At 49.8% G+C, this 19,989-nt stretch overlaps 1 protein-coding gene across 1 annotated transcript in view; it reads right to left on the reverse strand.

The window, feature by feature from the left end:
* Nos2 (nitric oxide synthase 2) overlaps positions 1 to 19,529 on the reverse strand; it is a 38,775-nt gene extending 19,246 nt beyond the window's left edge. Inside the window, exons 1-10 of the mRNA XM_070026756.1 lie at positions 19,423 to 19,529; positions 15,625 to 15,688; positions 14,516 to 14,638; positions 12,221 to 12,369; positions 6,192 to 6,354; positions 4,790 to 4,881; positions 3,665 to 3,806; positions 3,423 to 3,562; positions 1,606 to 1,780; positions 1,409 to 1,510 (exon numbers count right to left, since the gene is read on the reverse strand). Of these exons, the coding sequence (XP_069882857.1) occupies positions 1,409 to 1,510; positions 1,606 to 1,780; positions 3,423 to 3,562; positions 3,665 to 3,806; positions 4,790 to 4,881; positions 6,192 to 6,354; positions 12,221 to 12,369; positions 14,516 to 14,638; positions 15,625 to 15,688; positions 19,423 to 19,529 (1,257 nt within the window). The remainder of the gene's footprint in view (positions 1 to 1,408; positions 1,511 to 1,605; positions 1,781 to 3,422; positions 3,563 to 3,664; positions 3,807 to 4,789; positions 4,882 to 6,191; positions 6,355 to 12,220; positions 12,370 to 14,515; positions 14,639 to 15,624; positions 15,689 to 19,422) is intronic.
* Positions 19,530 to 19,989: the final 460 nt, after the last annotated feature.

The following is a 19,989-nucleotide window of genomic DNA, read 5'->3' on the forward strand; positions in this document are numbered from 1 at the left end:
GAGTGAATGTGAGCCCCTTGAGTCCAAACCCGGCACTAGCAGAAAAAAAGGAAAAAAAAAAGAAAGAAAGGTATTGTGAGTCAAAATCAAGTGGATTCCATCTTACTTCCTGAGCACCCAAGACCAAAATTCCAAATTCCAAGTATGACTGCTACAGAACTGACATTGCTCTAGCACTGCATCCTTCCCAAGACAATATTCCTACATTAGCTGCCTGGCAATTCCTGAGAGCCAGACCAGCACTCGGAAGACAGCTGCGAGAGCCAGAAGAAACAACACGAAAGCCAAAGCTGGCCAAGTGAGCTTGCCATGGGCCTGCACAGCTAAGCAGGTTGCACGAGCTAGCATTTAAATGTTACAGTAACGGGGGAGAGGAAGTCAATGATGAATGGCTATGAACTGCCATCATCCTTGCTTTGCGGCCTTGTGTCCCAAAGGCCTTCCTGAAAGAAGAGGATGAGGAAGTTGTGGAGACTCTCACACCCCACCTCCCGTCCCCCCCGCCCCCAGCCAGGGTCAGAAGACGGAGCTGAGGCTCCACAGGTTTTCTGGGGGCACGTGGGCATCCTGCCAGTGTCGGGTGGGTGTGCAGAATCCCTGGGAGTCAGGATGTATGGTCCATGGCCAGCCCTTCCTGAGCAGGGCCAGCCCCAGGGGAGCACTTCCTGTTCCGTCCTAGCTCAGGGCCCATATTACACCAAGCAGTATGGATGTGCACATGGCTGTCCCCGGCCATGGGGGCCGTGGTGTCTATTTTGTTTCCTTCCACCTTCATGGCCAAATCTAGTGCCTGGCACATGGTGAATGTTGGATAACACCAGAATGAATGAATGAATGAACGATGACTCCATGCAGTAGTCTGCTCCCCAGAGGACCTGCCAGCTTTGTGGAGTTCTCCCTGGCTTCTAAATACTGTCACACTTCCAGGGGAACCAACCTGCTGTAGGTGGCCACAAGAGGTATGCCATTGGGTGCTGGTGGCTCAAGCCTGTCATCCTAGCTTCTCAGGAAGCTGAGATCTGGAGATTACAGTTCAAAGCTAGCCCAGGCAGGAAAGTCTATGAGATTCTTATCTACAATTAACCACCCAATAGCCAGAAGCAGAGCTGTGGCTCAAGTGATAGAGTGCTGGAGAAAACAGGCTGGAGCTGGCGGCTCATGCTTATGCCTATAATCCTAGCTACTCAGGAGGCTGAGATTTGAGGATTAAGTTTCAAAGGAAAGTCTGTGAGATTCTTATCTCCAATTAACTACCAGAAAATGTTCTGTGGAGCTGTGGCTCCAAGTGGTAGAGCACTAGCCTTGAGCAATAAGAGCTCAGGGATAGACAGTGCCCAGGCCCTGAGTTCAAGCCCCCAAACCACCACCACCACCAACAACAAAAAGACCCACAAAACACCCAAGCTACCTGGAAGCTATGGAGCACCGCAACATTCATCTCTGTGACGACCTGGTCTTTCCAGAGGGAGGCCAGTGTGTGTGTCTCCAGGCCCATCCTTCTCCCCACTTCCTGTAGAGTAAATTGGGGGGTGAGGCAGTCCCTAGGGGACCCCCCCCCGCAAAGGCCCACACCTCCACCTGTCCCAGCTGGATGTCCCCTGTCACCTCCAAGACGTTGTAGCGCTGACTGTCACAGAGGTCCCTGACTGCGATCTCTGTGCTCATGTACCAGCCGTTGAAGGGACACCCGGGGAACTCGAGGCCACCGGCATCCAGCAGCATGTTGGCCACAGCAGGCAAGGCGTACCACTTCAGCTCCAGCTCCTGAAACCACTCGTACCTGGCGAAGAGGCAGGGCAGCTATGGCTGAGGGCTTCTGAGCATCAGCAGTGTGTTCTATGTTCCAGGACTGTGCAAGCGATGAGCCGCTGTGAATGTGGGAGGCTTTTCACTTCCCTAAGTCTCAAAGATCCTGTCATCAAAACGGGTACCAGGCCACAAACGGCTCACACCTATAATCCTAGACTCCGTGATCTAGAAGATCATCGTTCAAAGCCAGCCCAGGCAGAAAAGTTCCCTAAACTCCATCACCAAAATAACCAGTAAAAAGCAGAGCTGGAGGCAAGGCTCAAGTGGTAAAGCACCAGCCTACCAAGCAAGCCTAGGGGGCACCAGGACCTGACTTCAAATCCTACTACTAAACAAACAAAAATAACACCAAGTACTGGCATCTAACTCATGAGATTTTTTTTTCTTTTTTTTGGGGGGGGGTCCGGTCATGGGGCCTGAACTCCGGGCCTGGGCGCTGTCCCTCAGCTCTTCAGCTCAAGGCTAGCGCTCTACCACTTGAGCCACAGTGCCACCTCCGGCTTTTTTCTTTTAGCTTATGTGGTGCTGAGGAATTGAACCCAGGGCCTCATGCATGCAAGGCAAGCGCTCTACCACTGAGCCACCTTCCCAGTCCCTCATGAGATTATTATAAGATAGTATCACTTATTTGTATATTTAAATATTCTATAAACATCTATAACTGTACATCTGTTATGTGTGAGGTACCGTGCTGGAGTACAAGATTCTGTTTTCAAGTAGCTTAGAGTCTAGCACATAGTCTCTGGACTCTAAAGTAGCAAACAAATGTACAGCAAGAAAAAAAAATGAAAGCTAGGAGCCAGAGGCTCACGCCTATAATTCTAACTACTCAGGAGGCTGAGATCTGAGGATAGTGGTTCCAAGCCAGCTTGGACAGGAAAGTCCATGAGACTCTTATTAGCCACAAGAAAACCAGAAGTAGGTGGAGTTGTAGCTCAAAGTGGAGCACCCAGCCCCCGAGTTCAAGGCCCACAATTGACAAAAAAAAAAAAAAAAAAAGAAAGAAAGAAAGAAAGAAAAATGAGACTATGTGTTAGATTCTAGGGGGCCAGGGGAGTCTTCTCCAAGAAGTGACAGAGCAGGAAAAACAAGAAATGTGCTTTGCCAAATTTTGAGAAAAAGGATGTGTCAGGTAGAGAGACCAACAGGTGCAAAGGCCCTGAGGCAGGTCTGTATTCAAAGGAGAAGAGCCCAGCCCACACACAAGTACTGATATACAGAGCAGTGTTTACAATTGCCAGGAGTGCCAAAAGCAAGGGCTGAGCTGGTGAGCTCTTACAGTTACTTTTAGAGCCTTCTCCTTCCCATACATTAGACAGGGACAGCTAAAGGAGGGCTCAAGAGACCTGGCCTGCTTAGCTAGAGAAGCCCAGAGAGTTCTTCTCCTAAGATTGCTGCTTCCTGACCCTGGGGTCCCATTCATCCAAGCCTCCTCTTCCCCTCACTCACCATCAACCTCCAAAGTCCCAGGCCAGCGAGGAAGTGCAGAATTGCTATAGCATGGCAGGGTGACAACATCACCAGGCTTGGGGGTTGGTGTAAGGAGAGGCTGGATGGTAGCAGGTGATGACAGGAATGTGGATCTGCACCCACATAACCTCTCAGCGACTTACTTGGGGTGTTCCACGGGTACCTCGAGCACCAGGTCAGGAGGGATTTCGAAGAACTCAGGGTCCCGGCCATCCGCCTGCAGGACCAGAGGCAGCACATCGAAGCGGCCATAACGGGGCTTCCAACCCAGTTCAATGCACAGCTAGGAGCAAGACAAGCCCGTGAGTCCGTAGGCCCCGACTGGGTGCCTGGTCTGCTCTGGGCTCCCTGCCCCGGGGCCTGGGGTGGGGGGCTGGGTGGGTACCTGGGTGAACTCCAGGTTGGCTGGGTCCCCCCTGATGCTGCCGTCGGGCAGGTGGTAGCCGGCATACTGGATCAGCTGAGAATTCCACACGCGGAAGTCATGCTTTCCATCACTCCGCTGGGGGAACACAGTGATGGCCGACCTTCCCCAGGGCAGGGAACAGACTCTGTTTACCATGTGGCCATGGGAGGGGGGTGGCAGCTCCCAGCCTCCCCTCCCCTCTTCCCCCTCTACAGCCCCTAGAATGGAGCTGACTGGAAGCAGTCTCTGCTCTCCCACCAGCTGCTTTCAGGTCAGTTGGGGGGGTCTCTTCTCTAGGAGATAGAGTGAGCCCTCCCCCCCCAGCCCTGGTGCTCATGTTCCCTGTTTCTGCCAGTGGAATTAGGAGAATGCTTGTCTAGCTCATTTGGGCAGACCACAAGCTCACAGTGGGCTGAGGCGAACACTTCCTTGGATGTTAGAACCCTCTGCATCCCACGCCCCGCCTTTGTGCCCCCAGCCCAATCCAGAGCTCACCATTAAGTGAGCACTGTTTGCTGAGCCTGAAAACCAGTGATTGAGCACATGAACAGTTGGGCTGGGGGGAGGGGGGACACGGGAAGGGGAGGATGCACACAGTGACAATGGCAAACAAAAGCTCTCTTGCCTCTCAGGAAAACACTGCACCAGAGCCTCTGTTCGAAAACCAAGGTCTTATCCTACTTAAAAAGTGGGGTCTCTAACCCTGATCAATGAAAGGATTACTTTTTTTTTCTGGCTGGTTCTGGGATTTGAACTTAAGAGCCTGGACACTGTCTTTGAGCTTTTTTTTTTTTTTTTTTTTTTTTGTGGGTCATGGGGCTTGAACTCTGGGCCTGGGCGTTGTCCCTCAGCTCTTCAGCTCAAGGCAAGTGCTCTACCACTTGAGCCACAGTGCCACTTCCAGTTTTCTGGTGGTAAATTGGATATACGAGTCTCACAGACTTTCCTGCCCAGGCTGGCTTTGAACCGTGATCCTCTGATCTCAGCCTCCTGAGGAGCTAGGATTACAGGTGTGAGCCACTGGTGGCCAGCTTCAATGCCTATTTGGGCTAAGAATCCAGGGGCCGGCTGAGCGCATGGCAGCCCTGGGACAGAGCCCCCTACCTGATGTTGCCGTTGTTGGTGGCGTAGCGTATGTGTCTGCAGATGTGTTCGAACATCTCCTGGGCGGTGGTACAGCTCCGGGCATCGAAGACCTGCACACACCCCACCCAGTCAGCCCATCACAGACTAGGCCCCAGAGGCCCCTGGGGAAGCCTGCACACCAACACCCTGGAATGCACATTCTCCCCTCTGCATCCACAGCACCAGTCTCGGCCTTTTCCCCAAACACTGGTCTCCTGCTCTCCTAAGGGAGCACAGGGAACCTCACTTGGAAACCCCCCAGCAATACCAGTATCCCCACAACATCAGACTTGTTTGGGGGATGATGGGATTGAACTTAGGGCATCGTGCTTGCTAGACAGGTGCTCTCCCACTTGAGCCGTACCTCCAGACCTTTTTGCTTTTCTTATTTTTCTAGATAGGGTCTTACTTTCATACCGAGGCCCAGCTTTCTACCATGATCCTCCTATCTCCACCTCCTGTTTAGCTGAGATGACAAACACATGGCCACCATACTTGGCTTCTTTGTTGAAATCAGAGTCTCAAGAACTGGTTTTTGGTTTTGGTTTATATTTTTTCCCCAAGCTGGCCTCAAACTTCGACCCTTCCCATCTTTTCCTTCCACATAGCCTGGATTGTAGGTATTATCATGAGTCACTGAACCCTGTCCCTTTCAACACCTGATTTCAAAGCACTCAGGCAGATTCCTTTGCCATGTGAGTAGGTTCCACACAGCCCAGGGTGGCATTGTTGGCTTTCCACCAATTTCTCTTTCCAAATGTTTGAGATATGTTCCAAGAACAAATGAATTTCCAACAAAATGATGGCCTAGAGGACCAGGATAAAGAAATAAGGTGTTTTCTTGGGGTCAAGAGTTCAAACACTAGCTGGATGCTGGTGGCTCACACCTGTAATCCTAGCTACTCAGGAGGCTGAGATCTGAGGATCGCCTGTCAAAGCCAGCTAGGGCAGGAAAGGCTGTGAGACTTTTACCTGCAATCAACTACCAGAAAACCGGAAGTGGAGCTGTGGCTCAGAGTGGGAGAGTGCTAGCCTTGAGCAAAAGAGCTCAGGGACAGTGCCCAGACCCTAAGTTCAAGCCCACAACTGATCAAGGAAAAAAGAGTCCCAACCCTGGAAGTCAAAGGCCTGTGTTGTGATACAGTAGTAACCGAAACATGCTCAATGTTTGGCTTTATGGGGACATGTGGTCTACTACATTTATCACAAGGTCAGTTAGAGACCCTGACATGGGATCCTAGGCCTCCAGAGGGGAGTCCTTAGCCCTCATTCTCCATCTCCTCCACACTGTCTGCACAGCCTAGGACACAGCATGCGTGGCTGCTCCAGACCACCTGCTCAGGGCTCACTCCATCTCCCACTGGGGTCCACAGAGGCACACCTGCAGGTTGGACCACTGGATCCTGCCGATGCAGCGGGGGGCATTGCGCCAGGCGAGCTTGGTGGCGAAGATGAGCTCATCTCCTGTCAGCTGGTAGGTTCCTGTTGTTTCGATCTCCTTCGCTACCGCCTCCACCCTGGCCAGATGTTCCTCTATTTTTGCTCTGCGGCACAGGAAGACATCAGGAAAATCAACAATGAGAGACATACACCGGCATTAATTCAAGCCACTGAAGCAGGAACTGAAATCGGATCGCAGACGGGTAAGCAGTCCCTCTGGGAGATTGTTCCCTTCCAGGGCTGGCTTCAAGATCTGGGCTTAGCTTATGAGGACCTCATACCTAATGCACCATGGCCACCATCTTGAAGTTTATTATCACAGAGGATCAGCAAGCCCACATGTTCCTTTTTAACCCTGGATTCTGCAAATGATGTAGCCGGTTCCAAGTTGAAGAGAAGCCTTGTCCTTTCTGGTTGCGTTTTTTGTGAATTATTCATGTCAGTGAGGACTTGTCCTTCTCAGACACTTGCAAGACTCGAGTCTTGAAGTGGCCACCAGGAGATTCTTCTCTCCAATGAACCACCAAAAAGCCAGACTGAGGGCTGTGGCTCAAGTGGCAGAGCACCAGCTTTGAACAAAAAGCCAAGTAAGATAAGCCAAGATCAGAGAAGCAAATGGCACATGGTCTCCCAAATAGGCAGATGTTAAATTCAGAATGCAAGGAGATATGACAAAGTAAACAGCAAGAAACAAACAGGACTCAAGAAACAAAGGACCTCTTCTTAATTCGTCACATCGTTTTTAGATGACTCTAAGTTATTGACCCCACATGTGGTATATACAAGTGCACATAAGAAGGAATCTAGGAGAGGGCACAGAAATCAGTGTGAAAATACAGCAGAGGGGCCCATCAGCTGCCCTGGACATTGATGAAAATGAACTAAACAACTCAAGGGTAGCGATGGGAGGGAGCGAATGAGAGAGAAAGAGGGCACAGCTGACATTAACAAAAGGAAAGAAATGTATCACCTGATTTGGAAAAAAATAGTTGTAGTGTCAAAGTTTGTAGAGTTCATATGCTTTATAGACCATGATAATGACAATGCACCTTGTGAAGGTTAAAATGTGTGTGTGACTTTAGCTAAGTATCACTATCCTACAATGCTATGAAATTAATCAATCTCAATAAAGAAATTTTTAAAAAAGCCAAGTAAGAACCCAACACCCCAAGTTCAAACCCCAATACCGGCACAAAAATAGAACAAGCAAAAGAAGGTATTTTTCTGTGTGTTTTAGAAGTAAGGGTCTCAAAGCCCCAGGGCTTAACTACCAGGCCTGGGAACAGAACCACACTGGCAAAAAGAAAAATCAGGACTTGGATCTGTGAGTCACCCCTCTAGCCAAGCCCGAGCTCTTCACTGCCTGTGGGGAAACTTCAACCTTTCACCCTAGGGCAACAGAAGCCCTGTGGAGTTCTTCAGGAGCCTCCTTAGTCCCAGATACCATCGGGTGGCCTGGCTGGGTTTTTAGGGAATTACTTGCCCAGTGATTCAAGCAGCCTTCAAAATGATCAAATGATCCCCAAGAGAGGGGGCTCAGTCAGTCAGAAAAGGCTTTAAAACACACATACACACACACACACACACACACACACACAAATGATCCCCAAGAGAGGGGGCTCAGTCAGTCAGAAAAGGCTTTAAAACACACACACACACACACACACACACACACACACACACACACACACACACACACACACACACACACACACACACACACACACACACACACACACACACACACACACACACACACACACACACACACACACACACACACACACACCCCTAACCTTGAAATTCCCAATCGGCAAATGGCAACAAATAAAACTATGAAAAGAATGCACTGATAAAGGACAGTGGAGGACTGGGAACAAAATACCTCAGGTCTCCCCTTGATTTCTGACACAAGCACAAAGACAAAACATCGGGTGATCTTTATCCCCAAGGACATCCCTGCCAAGGGGAACTGCCAGGTAAGGTCAGGGCCATAGTCCCCAAAGCTTCTAGAAACTTCCCCCAAGCCATACTGCACCACCACATCAGTAGAGACCACTCGAACACTGAAGCCTTCAGATTCATGACTGTAAACACATTTGTGAACACACAAGGAAGATTATTTTGTGTGTGTGTTTGTAACAGTACTGGGGTTTGAACTGGAGGCTTTGTGTTCTGGCTTAGCTTTTTCTACTCAAGGTTGGTCATCTACTCACTTGAGCCGTAGCTTCACTTCTGGCCTTTTGCTGATAAATTAGAGATAAAGCTCTCATGGACTTTGCTGCCCAGACTAGCTTTTTTGAGCCTTGATTCTCACATCTCAGCCTACAAGTAGCTGGGATGACAGCTGTGAGCTATAAGCACCTAGCTAGGAAGATTACTTTTTATATTTTAGAGTTTGCTAGTTTACTATATTTTAAGACACTCAAAAATGCCTGGTCTCTGTTAGGTCTCAAAGAAAAGAGCAAGCTTCACAATATACTCATTTCTTTTCTCTTCTCTTTCCTTCTTCCTTCTTCCTTCCTTCCCCTTCCTTCCTCTTTCTTTCCCTCTCTCTCTCTCTCTCTCTCTCTCTCTCTCTCTCTCTCTCTCTCTCTCTCTCTCTCTCTCTCTCTCTCTCTTTCATTTGTTCTTTTGTTCTTTCTTTTTGTACTGGTCCTGATGCTTGAACTCAGGGCCTAGTCACTAACCCTGAGCTTCTTTTGCTTAAGGCTAGCACTCTACCACAAGAGCCACAGCTCTACTTCTGGCTTTTTTTGGTAGCATATTGGAGATAGGAGTCTCATGAAAGTGGCATGGTGACTCAAAGTGGTAGAGCACAATCCTTGTGCAAAAAATTCAGGGATAGTGCCCAAGCCCTGAGTTCAAGTTTCACAAACCAACAAAAGCAAAAAAAAAAAAAAAAAGTCATGTACTTTTCTGCTCAGGCTGGACCTGTGATCCTCAGACCTCAGTCTCCTGAGTAGCTAGGATTACAGGTGTGAGCCAACAGCACCCAGCTATTCTTTCTTTAGGTCCAAGACCAGCACTTTAACTCAGTACCTGCCGCTTTCACTCAGTGGCTAGCGCTCTACCAAGTGAGCCACACCCCCAACCTCAACATATACTAATTCTTCATATAGAGGAGATGGCCCGGCCCACTCTGCTGGCCATCATTGTAGAGGTGGGCTGCCCCTCATCAGACAAACTCCTAGGATTTCTAGGGTGGGGGACATGGTATATCCTGGTGGCTGTGACAAATGGGCTTTCCTTCTCAGAGAACAGCCACCAAGTGATTGCATTCTCCCTGGGCTTCGGACCTCTCACAATTGTCTTCTAAATGTCATCCAGGCCCCCTGCATCCAAGACAGCCAGGAGCCCACAGCGCCAAAGAGCCACAGGCTGAGCGCTGCCACTACAGAAAAGCCAGGTGCAGGGGGCTCATGCCTATAATCTTAGCTACTCAGGAGACTGGGATCTGAGGATCACAGTTCAAAGCCAGCCTGGGCAGGAAAGTCCGTGAGACTCTTATCTCCAATAAACCACCAGAAAACCAGAAGTGGAGCTGTGGGTCAAGTGGTAAAGCACTAGCCTTGGGCTGAAGAGCTGAGGGACATTGCCCCAGGCCCAGAGTTCAAGTCCCAGGATTGACAAAAGAAAAGAAAAGGTCTGTAGTGGTGTCAGCTCCCTGGGCTCAAATCCCAGCCCTGGGACTTCAGAATGTGTGTCTTCCAGCAAGTTCCTTCTCCTCTATGGAGACTATTTTCCTTATCTGAAGAGTAGGGATGACCAGACAGTACCTTTCTCATCAGAGATCAGGGCTGTCGCAAGCACCAAGTACTACAACGCAGGTAGCACCCTGCAGGTCAGTACTCCACTGTGCATTACAACTGCTATGGATGCCAGGCGCTTGTGGCTCCTGCCTGTAATCCTAGCTACTCAGATATGAGTATCTGGTTCATATCTCATTTGAGATATGCAGATCGTGGTTCAAAGCCAGCCTGGATAAGAAAGGTCATGAGATGCTTATCTCCAATTAACTACCTAAAAACTGGAAGTAGACTGTGGCTCAAAGTGGTAGAGAGGTAGCTAACCTTGAGCAAAAAAGCTCCGGGACAGCACTCAGGCCCTGAGTTCAAGACCCATGACCAGAAAAGAACTTCTAGAGATGTGGCTTTTTTTTTTCTTTTTTTCTGGCAGTACTGGGGTTTGAGCTTGTGGCCTTGTGATTGCTAGGCAGGAGTTCTACCCTTGGAGCCCTGCTTGGGAGGGAGGGGCGCGGAAGAACCCGGATGTCTCCCTACCCCTACCCGTACCCCAGAAACTGTGCTGCCCTTGGCCTGAGGGATAAGGCACTAGTGTTGTGCAAGCTCCCAGGAGATTCTCTGTGTAGCCTGGGTTGGGGACCATGTGCCTGAAAGATGGGGGGCCTGATAGGAAAGACTCCAGGATGTGCCCAGCTTCAGTAGTTAAGGGGGTGGGATAACACCAGCAGCCACTCTTTCTGTCCCTCTGTGGCTCACTTTACCCAGCAAGGCCCCTCCCTCCCCACCACACCAGCTCCAGCTCCAGAGCAGCAAGAATGGTGCCTCAGCCCTTCTTTCTCACAGTCTCTCCCTGCATTTGGACAGCACAGTATAATTACCACCTGACTCAGTGGTACACAGCTATAATTCCAGCACTCAAGAAGCTAAGGCAGGAGGATCATGCACTTGAAGCCAGGATGTGGGGCTTTAGAGCAAGAACTAAAGAAATATATAATAACAACTATCATCTAAGTTAACAGGCCAAGGGCCATTCTTAGCTCTTTTTACACATTAATTCACTTAATCTTTACATAAGCTCCTACAAGATAGGTTAATTAATGATGACTATTTTCAGGCAGGAAAACAGAGGCATAGAGAAACTAACTCACCTAGGAGTCATTCAGATGGTAAGGGGATATAGCAAGGATTTGAACCTGGGTAGGCTGCTGGCTAAACCCCAGCTCATAACCATGATGCTATACAACCTCTATCTCTCTTTGAGTGTCTGAAAACTACTTGTTGAATAACACTGGCCAGTGGCAATGAATCTCTATCATCCAGTGCCTGCCACCAGGCCAATACTTTCTTGGTGCTTCATGTATTCATCAAATTAATAACTGATCAGGGCTAAAGAAGCAAAGGACTCCTGTTGCCACAGAAGCCACTGGGAAGGAAGAAAATGAAGTGAACCCAGGGATGAGGCGCCCCACCCCATCCAAGGCTAATGAGCACCAGCTTGCCCTCTCTAAGTCAGGCGGCCTGGGTTCTAGCTGGGATTGGGGGACCTCAGGTGTGCTGTGAAGTGCCTGTTCTCCCACCAGGTGGTCTTGAAGGTCCTGTCACACACCTTATAACAAAACAGTCTGTTTCAATTCACAGCCAAGGGTATTTGTTATGAATTTACACAACCCTCATAACAACTTTAGGAGCCAGGTTCCATGATCCCCATTCTGTGGATAGGAAAGTTGAGGATCAGAGATGGTAAGTGGATTTCCCAACAACTCAGCAGTGGCTAAGGTGGATTCAAACCTAGTTACACTTCAACCCAGGTTTTGCTTGGTTTTATTTTGTTTTGCAGGTCCTGTGGTTTGAACTCAGGGCCTAGGTGCAGCGCCACAGCGCCACTTCGTGCTTTTTGGTAGTTTATTCGCAATAAGAGTCTCACAGACTTTCCTGCCTGGTCTGGCTTTGAACCATAATCAATAGATCTCAGCCCCCTGAATAGCTTAGATTACAGGTGTGAGCCTCTGGTGCCCAGTTTCTGCCCACATTGTCTTAAACACTATTGCGATGTCTAAAACCTTATCTCTCGATTGCAAGAGCTTATTTCAGATGAGGTCTTTTCTCTTGGTCCTGGGGTAGTGGTGAGATTCTAGGAAGGCAGGGGGAGGGATATGAGGGCAGAGAGTGTCTGCTGGAGACAGGAGTGCCCCGCGGGAGAAGGGAGGAAGGAAGCCAATCTTACTCTTTGAAGGACTCATAATATTGATTGACAAACTCGATAGCTTGAGGTAGCAGTTCATCCGGAGAGGTAGGTGTGTTCTTGGGTCCTCTAGTCAAACTTTTGGGCTTCATTACGGACCCCAGGCAAGATGTGGACCTGCAAGTGAAATCCTGGAAAGAGAGGCAAGTGGTGAGGGTGGGGTATTTGACCTCTTGGCTGTTCTCTGCCGGCTCCCCTGGCTGCCTCTCTCTACGGCTGCTCTAGCTCCCTGAACCTCCTATACTTTGGGACACCTCCTTCCTGGAGCCCAGCAGGCCTTCTCCCTGCTCAGATATTCCTTCTTGATCAAGCCTCAGTGGATGTAGGCTAGGGTTGTCCTCCTGTCTTAGCCTCTGTCTTCCCTCCTTCTGCTAGCCTTAGCCCCAGATCAATAGCTTCAGCTCTTGGGAGCATCTCATCTTTTTATTTATTTTTTTTCTTATTTAATGGGGTGTATGAGCCGGGCGCTGGTGGCTCACGCCTGTAATCCTAGCTACTCAGGAGGCTGAGATCTAAGGATCGTGGTTCAAAGCCAGCTCGGGCAGGAAAGTCCGTGAGACTCTTATCTCCAATAAAGCACTAGAAAACTGGAAGTGGTGTTGTAGCTCAAGTGGTAGAGCGCTTGCCTTGAGCTGAAGAGCTGAAGGACAGCGCCCAGGCCCCGAGTTCAAGTCCCATGACCGACAAAAAAAGGGGGGGGGGAGGTAATATGTGGCTCCTCTGGGAAGCTGACTCTGGCATCAGACAAAAAAACAAAAAAATAAACTGAAACAGGAGGCTATCATCCACAAAATCATAGGCTAACATAGGGGGAAAAAAAGTCCAAGGTTTATCCATTGTTGTTTCTAAGGAGTACAGGAAATCAGTCTGCCTTCATGATCTGAAATTTTCCTTTTTTTTTTTTTTTTTGCCAGTCCTGGGTCTTGAACTCTGGGCCTGGGCACTGTCCCTGAGCTTCTTTTGCTCAAGGCTAGCACTCTACTACTTGAGCTAGCACTACTTCTGGCATTTTCTGTTTATGTGGTACTGAGGAATCGAACCCAGGGCTTCATGCTTACTAGTACTCTACCACTAAGCCACATTCCCAGCCCCCATCCTTCCACTTCACAACCATAGCATGTGTCTTAAGCTCAGAATAAAGAATTTAAAAGAACCTTAGAGGACTTTTAGTCCAGCTATTCCCTGGGAGCTTGGAATCTTCCTCTCAAATAGCTCTTGAATCTTTCCAGAGACAGGGAGCTCACTACCAACTCCTTTGGTTCATTCAGTTCAGTTTTGAGCAATTCTGTTAGAAAATTCTCTTTTGAGGGCCAGGTGCTGTGGATCATGTCTATAGTCTTAGCTACTCAGGAGGTAGAGGTTGGAAAGATTATGGTTAACAGACAGCCCGGGCAAAAAAGTTATTGAGATTCCTATCTCAGTCAATAAGCCAATGGCATGTACCGATTGTACCAGCGTAATAGGAGGATTAGGGCCAGGCTGGGCAAAACATGAGCCCCTATTTTAAAAAATAACAGTTGGGCTGGGATGTAGCTCAGTGGCAAAGCGCTTGCCTAGCAAGTGCAACATCCTGGGTTCGATCCCCAGTACCAAAAAAGAAAAGACAAAAAAATACAGTAAAAAAAAAACCCAAACATAAAAAATAACAGCCATACCGCAGACACAGCTCAGGGGGTAAAGCGTAGCAAATACAAAGCCCTAAGTTCAAACCTCAGTACCATCAAGAAAAAAAAAAGATACTCTGCTGAAATCTATTTAAGAAAAATAGAGAGAGAGAGAGAGAGAGAGAGAGAGAGAGAGAGAGAGTGTGTGTGTGTGTGTGTGTGTGCGCGTGTGCGTGTGTGTGTGCGTGTGTTAGTACTGAGACTTGAATTCAAGGCCTCACCCTGTCCCTTTGCTTTTTCCACTCAAGGCTGTCAACCTACCAGTTGAGCCACAGCTGCACTTCTGTCTTTTCGGTGGTTAATTGGAGGTAAAAGTCTCACAGACATTTCTGCCCAAACTGGCTTCTAACTTCAATCCTCAGATCTCAGCTTCCTGAGGTCGCCAGGATTACAGGCATGAGCCACTGGTGCCTGGCCTAATTTGGTTTTACAGGGAGCTGGTATCATTTGCTTCCTATGGCACTTTTTGAGAACAGGACTCTGTTCCCAGCACCCTTTCCATGCAGACAAGTGCTGGTTGCCCAGGGGAATCTGTGTTGGATCCACAAAGCCTCCATGGGTTCATTAGCTTGGGATGAAGGGGTTCCGGGGGAGCCTCAGATTTCTTTCTCACCGACTTGGCCTTGTGGTGAAGTGTGTCCTGGAAAGTGACCCCACTGCTCCAGTTTGTGAGCTTTATATAGGGTGGGCAGGTTGATGGAGGCACATGTGACTTGTCCTGGGGTTCTGGAAGCTTCTAAGAGGAGAAAAAAAAAACAAACAGATTTTCCCAAATGCTTACAACCCCAGAAGCCTACAGATGTCCCCCAGGACTCTGTGCCCACATGCCTCAGGGGTCTGTTCCCCAACCCCCCCCCCCCCCCCCCCCGCTTCCCACTCCATCTCCAGCAGCTGGACCACCTGGGTCTGTGCTGGCTGAGAGTTCCAGCTGCTCGGGCCGCTGGCCAGCCTTCTCTCCTCACCCAGACCCTGCCAATGCTTGCTCAGAGGAATCTCCACACAGGGACCCAGGGTAAAGGGTACCCAACACAGCCAGAACTGCCAAGGACAGAAGCCAGGCCAGGGAAGAAAGTACCCCTGCCTCCCTCTCCCATCTGAGAGTATGCCAACCATTTTCTCTCCCTCCACCCAGGCTGTGGCCACCTCTTCAGGATTCATGGAGCAGAAAATACTCTGAGGGCTGGGAATGTGGCTTAGCGGTAGAGTACTTGCCTAGCATGCATGAAGCCCAGGGTTCGATTCCTCAGTACCACATAGAAAAAGCCATAAATGGTGCTGTGGCTCAAGTGGTACAGGGACAGTGCTCAGGCCCAGAGTTCAAGCCCCAGGACTGGAAAAAATACTTTGGGAAGAGGGAACCCATGGCCAGAAGCTGGAGTCTGGGACTGGAGATTCAGATACCAAGTCTGAGATCATTCGAGGATGTTTCCCCTGACCCCCACCCTCCCACCCCCACCCCCCGCTCCATGAATGCTCCCAAATTGCTCCTTGTCCATGCCACCAGTCAACCGGGCAGGACATCCAGGTAGCCCCCACTCCCAGCCACTCCCCACCAGCCTCCCTTGCTTATGCCTTTCCTCACTGCTCTGGGACTCTCTGCTGGCTGCCCAGAACCTGGCTTCCGGCGCCCTTCCTGCAGCCCAGCCTCCAATGAGCCACTCAGCCTGCACCTGCCCCAGGCAAGCGAGAAAGGGGCTTTCCACACCCATGTGACACACTGACCGGCTCTGTCTCCGCAAGGGGCTGAAGGGATCCATCCTGGTGCTTGTCATCCGGTGTCTCAGGACTGTGAACGGAAACAGCTATGATGAGATACCATCTGATGGTGCATTAGGATGAGGGCCAGAGGGTGGGATAGAACTGCTCTTGGCTTCCAGGAAAGGAGGCCGGGGGAGGGGAGCTGGGAAAGCTCATCAGATCAAATCTCCCCACCACCATCCTCTCCCTTCCCCATGCAAAGCCAACAGGATAAGAAAGGGTCGTGCCAACACCATAGCCTAAACAGTGACACACAGAAGCTCAGGGAAGAGGTCCCTAGTGTGGCACAGGGTCTGGGGACCTGCAAAATGGCTCCACTGACTCCACCCACCAGGGTATACTGCCCATCACTGGCTTGATTTATAGTGACTTCCTCTGTTTTATTTAAAGTACTTTCTTAGAGCCAAGCACCTTGGTCCAGGACTATGATCCTAGCTACTTGAGAGGCTGAGCTAGGGAAGATCATGAAAGAGGCCAGCCCCAGCAGCAAAGTTTCCAGATCTTTCTTCAACCCATAAATGGGAACAGTAGCATTTGCCTGTCATCTCAAGGTTATGTGAAAAGCTGGGACTGGAGGATCAAAGATCCAGGCCGGCTCAGGCAAAAAAGTCCACAAGACTCTGTCTCCATGGAGGGAAACTGGAGGCGGTGGAGCCTGGGAGGTAGAACTGGAGGCGGTGGGGCTGGGGAGAGGCCGAGGGGCACCCTCAGGACCTCAGCAACTAGAGGAAGCCTAAAAGTGGGTGGATTGAGCCTCAGGCCTGCAGGCAGGTGAAATACAGGATTGGGGCTGGAGCTCAAATGATCAGAGAAACTGCCTAACTAAGCATGGGATCCTAAATTGTTTTTTGAATCACAAAAATATTTTTTAATTAAAACTGTAACATATTTTAGCTTGGCTTATTTACTTTAAAATTTAATTTGGAAATGACAGAATGAACAAAAGCTGAGAAAGTAGTATAATAAACTCCTGCAAGCCGGGCACCGGTGGCTCACGCCTGTAATCCTAGCTACTCAGGAGGCTGAGATCTGAGGATCCGCGGTTCAAAGCCAGCCTGGGCAGGAAAGTTCGTGAGACTCTTATCTCCAATAAACCACTAGAAAACCGGAAGTGTTGCTGTGGCTCAAGCAGTGGAGCTCTTGCCTTGAGCACAAAGACAGTGCCCAAGCCCAGAGTTCAAGCCCCACAACCAACAAACATAAATAAATAAATAAATAAACAAACTCCTGTAGACCTTCATCAGCCTCAACACAGTTCACCAATTTTCCACCTATCATGTTCCATCTTGCTTCAAGGACACTGTCCCTGACTCCACTATTATAGAACATTGAAGGCATCGGGCCATCTTTATGACATCAATATCCCAGCAGATAATTTAGAAATACTTAAAAGTACTTCCAAAAGAGTTCTGTATCTGTGGGTCACACTAGTACTAAAACTGGAACTCAGAGCCTTGGGTCCTCACTCAAGGCTGGTTCTTTATCACCTGAGTCACACCTCCACTTCCATCTTCTTGTTGGTTAATTGGAGCTAAGAATTTCACAGATTTGCCTGCCCAGGCTGGCTCCAAACTAAACTTCCATCCTCAGATCTCAATTTCCTGATCTCATCATATATTTTTGTTACATATGAAAATATATTTCATTATATAATAAAATATATATTTCACTATAGATTAAAGTATATGCTATATATTATATAATAAAATATATTGTATATAATGAAATATCTATTTATTATTATTAAGTAATTGTAGAAAGGGGTTACAATTCCATAAGTCAGGTTATGAGTACAAAGCTTCTTGGCCAATGTCACCCCTTCCTTCATTCTCCCCCATTTCTCTTTCCCATAGTCATAAGCTGACTATGCCATGCTTTAAACATACTAGCTACTGCCGGGCGCTGGTGGCTCATGCCTGTAATCCTAGCTACTCAGGAGGCTGAGATCTGAGGATCGCGGTTCAAAGCCAACCAGGGCAGGAGAGACCGTGAGACTCCTATCTCCAATAAACCACCAGAAAACCGGAAGTGGCGCTGTAGCTCAAGTGGTAGAGCGCTGGCCTTGAGCTGAAGAGCTGAGGGACAGCGCCCAGGCCCAGAGTTCAAACCCCACGACCGACAAAAAAAAAACAAAAAAAACATACTACTTTAAAAATTGAAAAAACATATATATGTATGTATAATATATATTTTACATTACATATATGTGTATAATTAAAAGGAAAATTCCAGAAACAACCCACTGCATTGCAACCATTCTGAGTAGTCATGAAATCCCATTCCATGGTCCCACTCGGGGTATGAATCATCCTTGTCTATCATATTCAAACTGTTGCTTAGCAACCATTCTGGTTACCAGATCAACTATCATTTTATCACAGCACCTGTGTTACATTTTACTTCATAGTGACCCCAAAATGGAAGAATGGCAATGCTGCCAAAAGGTGAAAGAGGAAAAAGACATCACCTGTTCAGGTGGCTAAGATCTAAGCCAACAACAAATCTCCCATCTGGGAACTGTGAAGGAGAAATAAATTTGTAGATGGGCTCCAGTGACCTCAGGTCTCAGAAGGCTGAGATCTGGGGATTGTGGTTTGAAGCCAGCCTGGGAAGGAAAGTCCATAGTACTCTTATCTCCGATTAACCATCCAAAAGCCAGAAATGGAACTGTGGCCTTAGTACTGAGCTCTCTCTTTCTCTCTCTCTCCCTCCTGCCCCCAGTGTGGAAGGACCTGACTCATCCCCCTAGTCTAATGTCTGGATGTTTAGATTGTGTCTAGTTTTTCTGTTTTTATAAACACTACCTCAAACTGTATGTGTGCTGAGGCTGGCTCTGTGTGTGTGTGTGTGTGTGTGTGTGTGTGTGTGTGTGTGTGTGTGTGTGTGTGTGTGTGTGTGTGTGTGTGTGTGTGTTCCTGCACCACCTGGGTAAAATGCCAGTAAATGATCATAGCTGAGGCTGGCTCTGTGTGTGTGTGTGTGTGTGTGTGTGTGTGTGTGTGTGTGTGTGTGTGTGTGTGTGTGTGTGTGTGTGTGTGTGTGTGTGTGTTCCTGCACCACCTGGGTAAAATGCCAGTAAATGATCATAGCAACTAGCATAAAGTCATGAGATGATGAGCTCATGGACAATTTAAACTTTTCTCCATACTTTTATCTGCATCTCCTAACTTTTTAACAGTGACCATAAAAGTCCCTTCCTAATTGGGATTTTTAAAAATAAAAGAAAATTGAATAGTACATTAACCGAGCAGTGTCCAGGCTCCTGTGTTCTCTGGGCTGGCTGGCTGGAGTGGTATATTCAATGCACAGACTTCAGCTTTGCACATGGTGGCCTGGTATCTCCTGGGCTCATGGCCACACACCCCCTCACCCCCCCCACCTCCCGCCCATGCAATCCGACTAAGCCCTTTGCCATCAAAGGGAGCTCCCGCAGAACCATCCCCAGCCCTGGAGTGGCCGGAGGAGCCTGGAGGGGTAGTGGTAGATGGGGTTCCCGCTGCCCCCTGCACCCCTCCCCTGTGCCTGCCTCTCCTTACACGAAATGGGCGGGGAGCGCTCTGGGACCCTCAGTGCGCTCAGCCTCCCCGTCTGGTGTAAAGAGCTCAGCAAAACGGGTGCTGCTGAAAAGTCAAACTTAGGGGTGCGGACACCCCAGCCGGTAACCGGCAGCCTCTCCCTCCCCGTCCCCCGCCCCGCCCTAGGGCGTGCGATCCGGCCGAGCGCGCTCCCGGTGCGCCCGGTCGGCTCAACCCGGGGCAGTACCTGGCTGCGCCCGGACGGCGCGCGGACTTGGGCCGCAGGATCCTCCGCAGGAACCGGCAGAGCCGCGGCCGGGCGGCGTCGCACGCGGAGCTCAGCCCCTCGCGCATGGCCCGGGCGCGGCGGGGCTCCTCGGCTCCCCGCTCCCGGCTCCCGACGCCCCTTTATGGACGCGGGAACCCCGCAGCCCCCGCCCCCCGGGCGGGGCGAGCCGAGGCCGGGGGTGGGGAGGGGGGGGCGGATGGCTTCCCGCGCCAGGATTCCCGCGGACGGCCGCTCGTGCTGCAGCCTTTCCTCCGGTGATCCCTGCGCCGTCCCGCGCCACGACCTGGACGGGCGCACCGGGCGCTCCGGGATCCGCCGGGCCCAGAGCTAGAGCGGGAGCGACGCGGAGCCCCGGGGTTGTTTACTCCCGCGGGGCAGTAACATGGATCTTCATTAAAGACCACAGAACAAAACAAAACACCCCAGCGCTGGGCTTGGACGGTGCGCCCTGGGCGCGTTCCTGTCGGTTCCTTCCTCTTCCGTTACTAAATGCAGTCCAGCTGGGGTACAGTTCCCCCCCCCCAC

Source organism: Dipodomys merriami, unplaced genomic scaffold, assembly GCF_024711535.1.
Source record: "Dipodomys merriami isolate MVZ:Mamm:240054 unplaced genomic scaffold, mDipMer1.0.p SCAF_19, whole genome shotgun sequence".
Classification (NCBI taxonomy): domain Eukaryota; kingdom Metazoa; phylum Chordata; class Mammalia; order Rodentia; family Heteromyidae; genus Dipodomys; species Dipodomys merriami.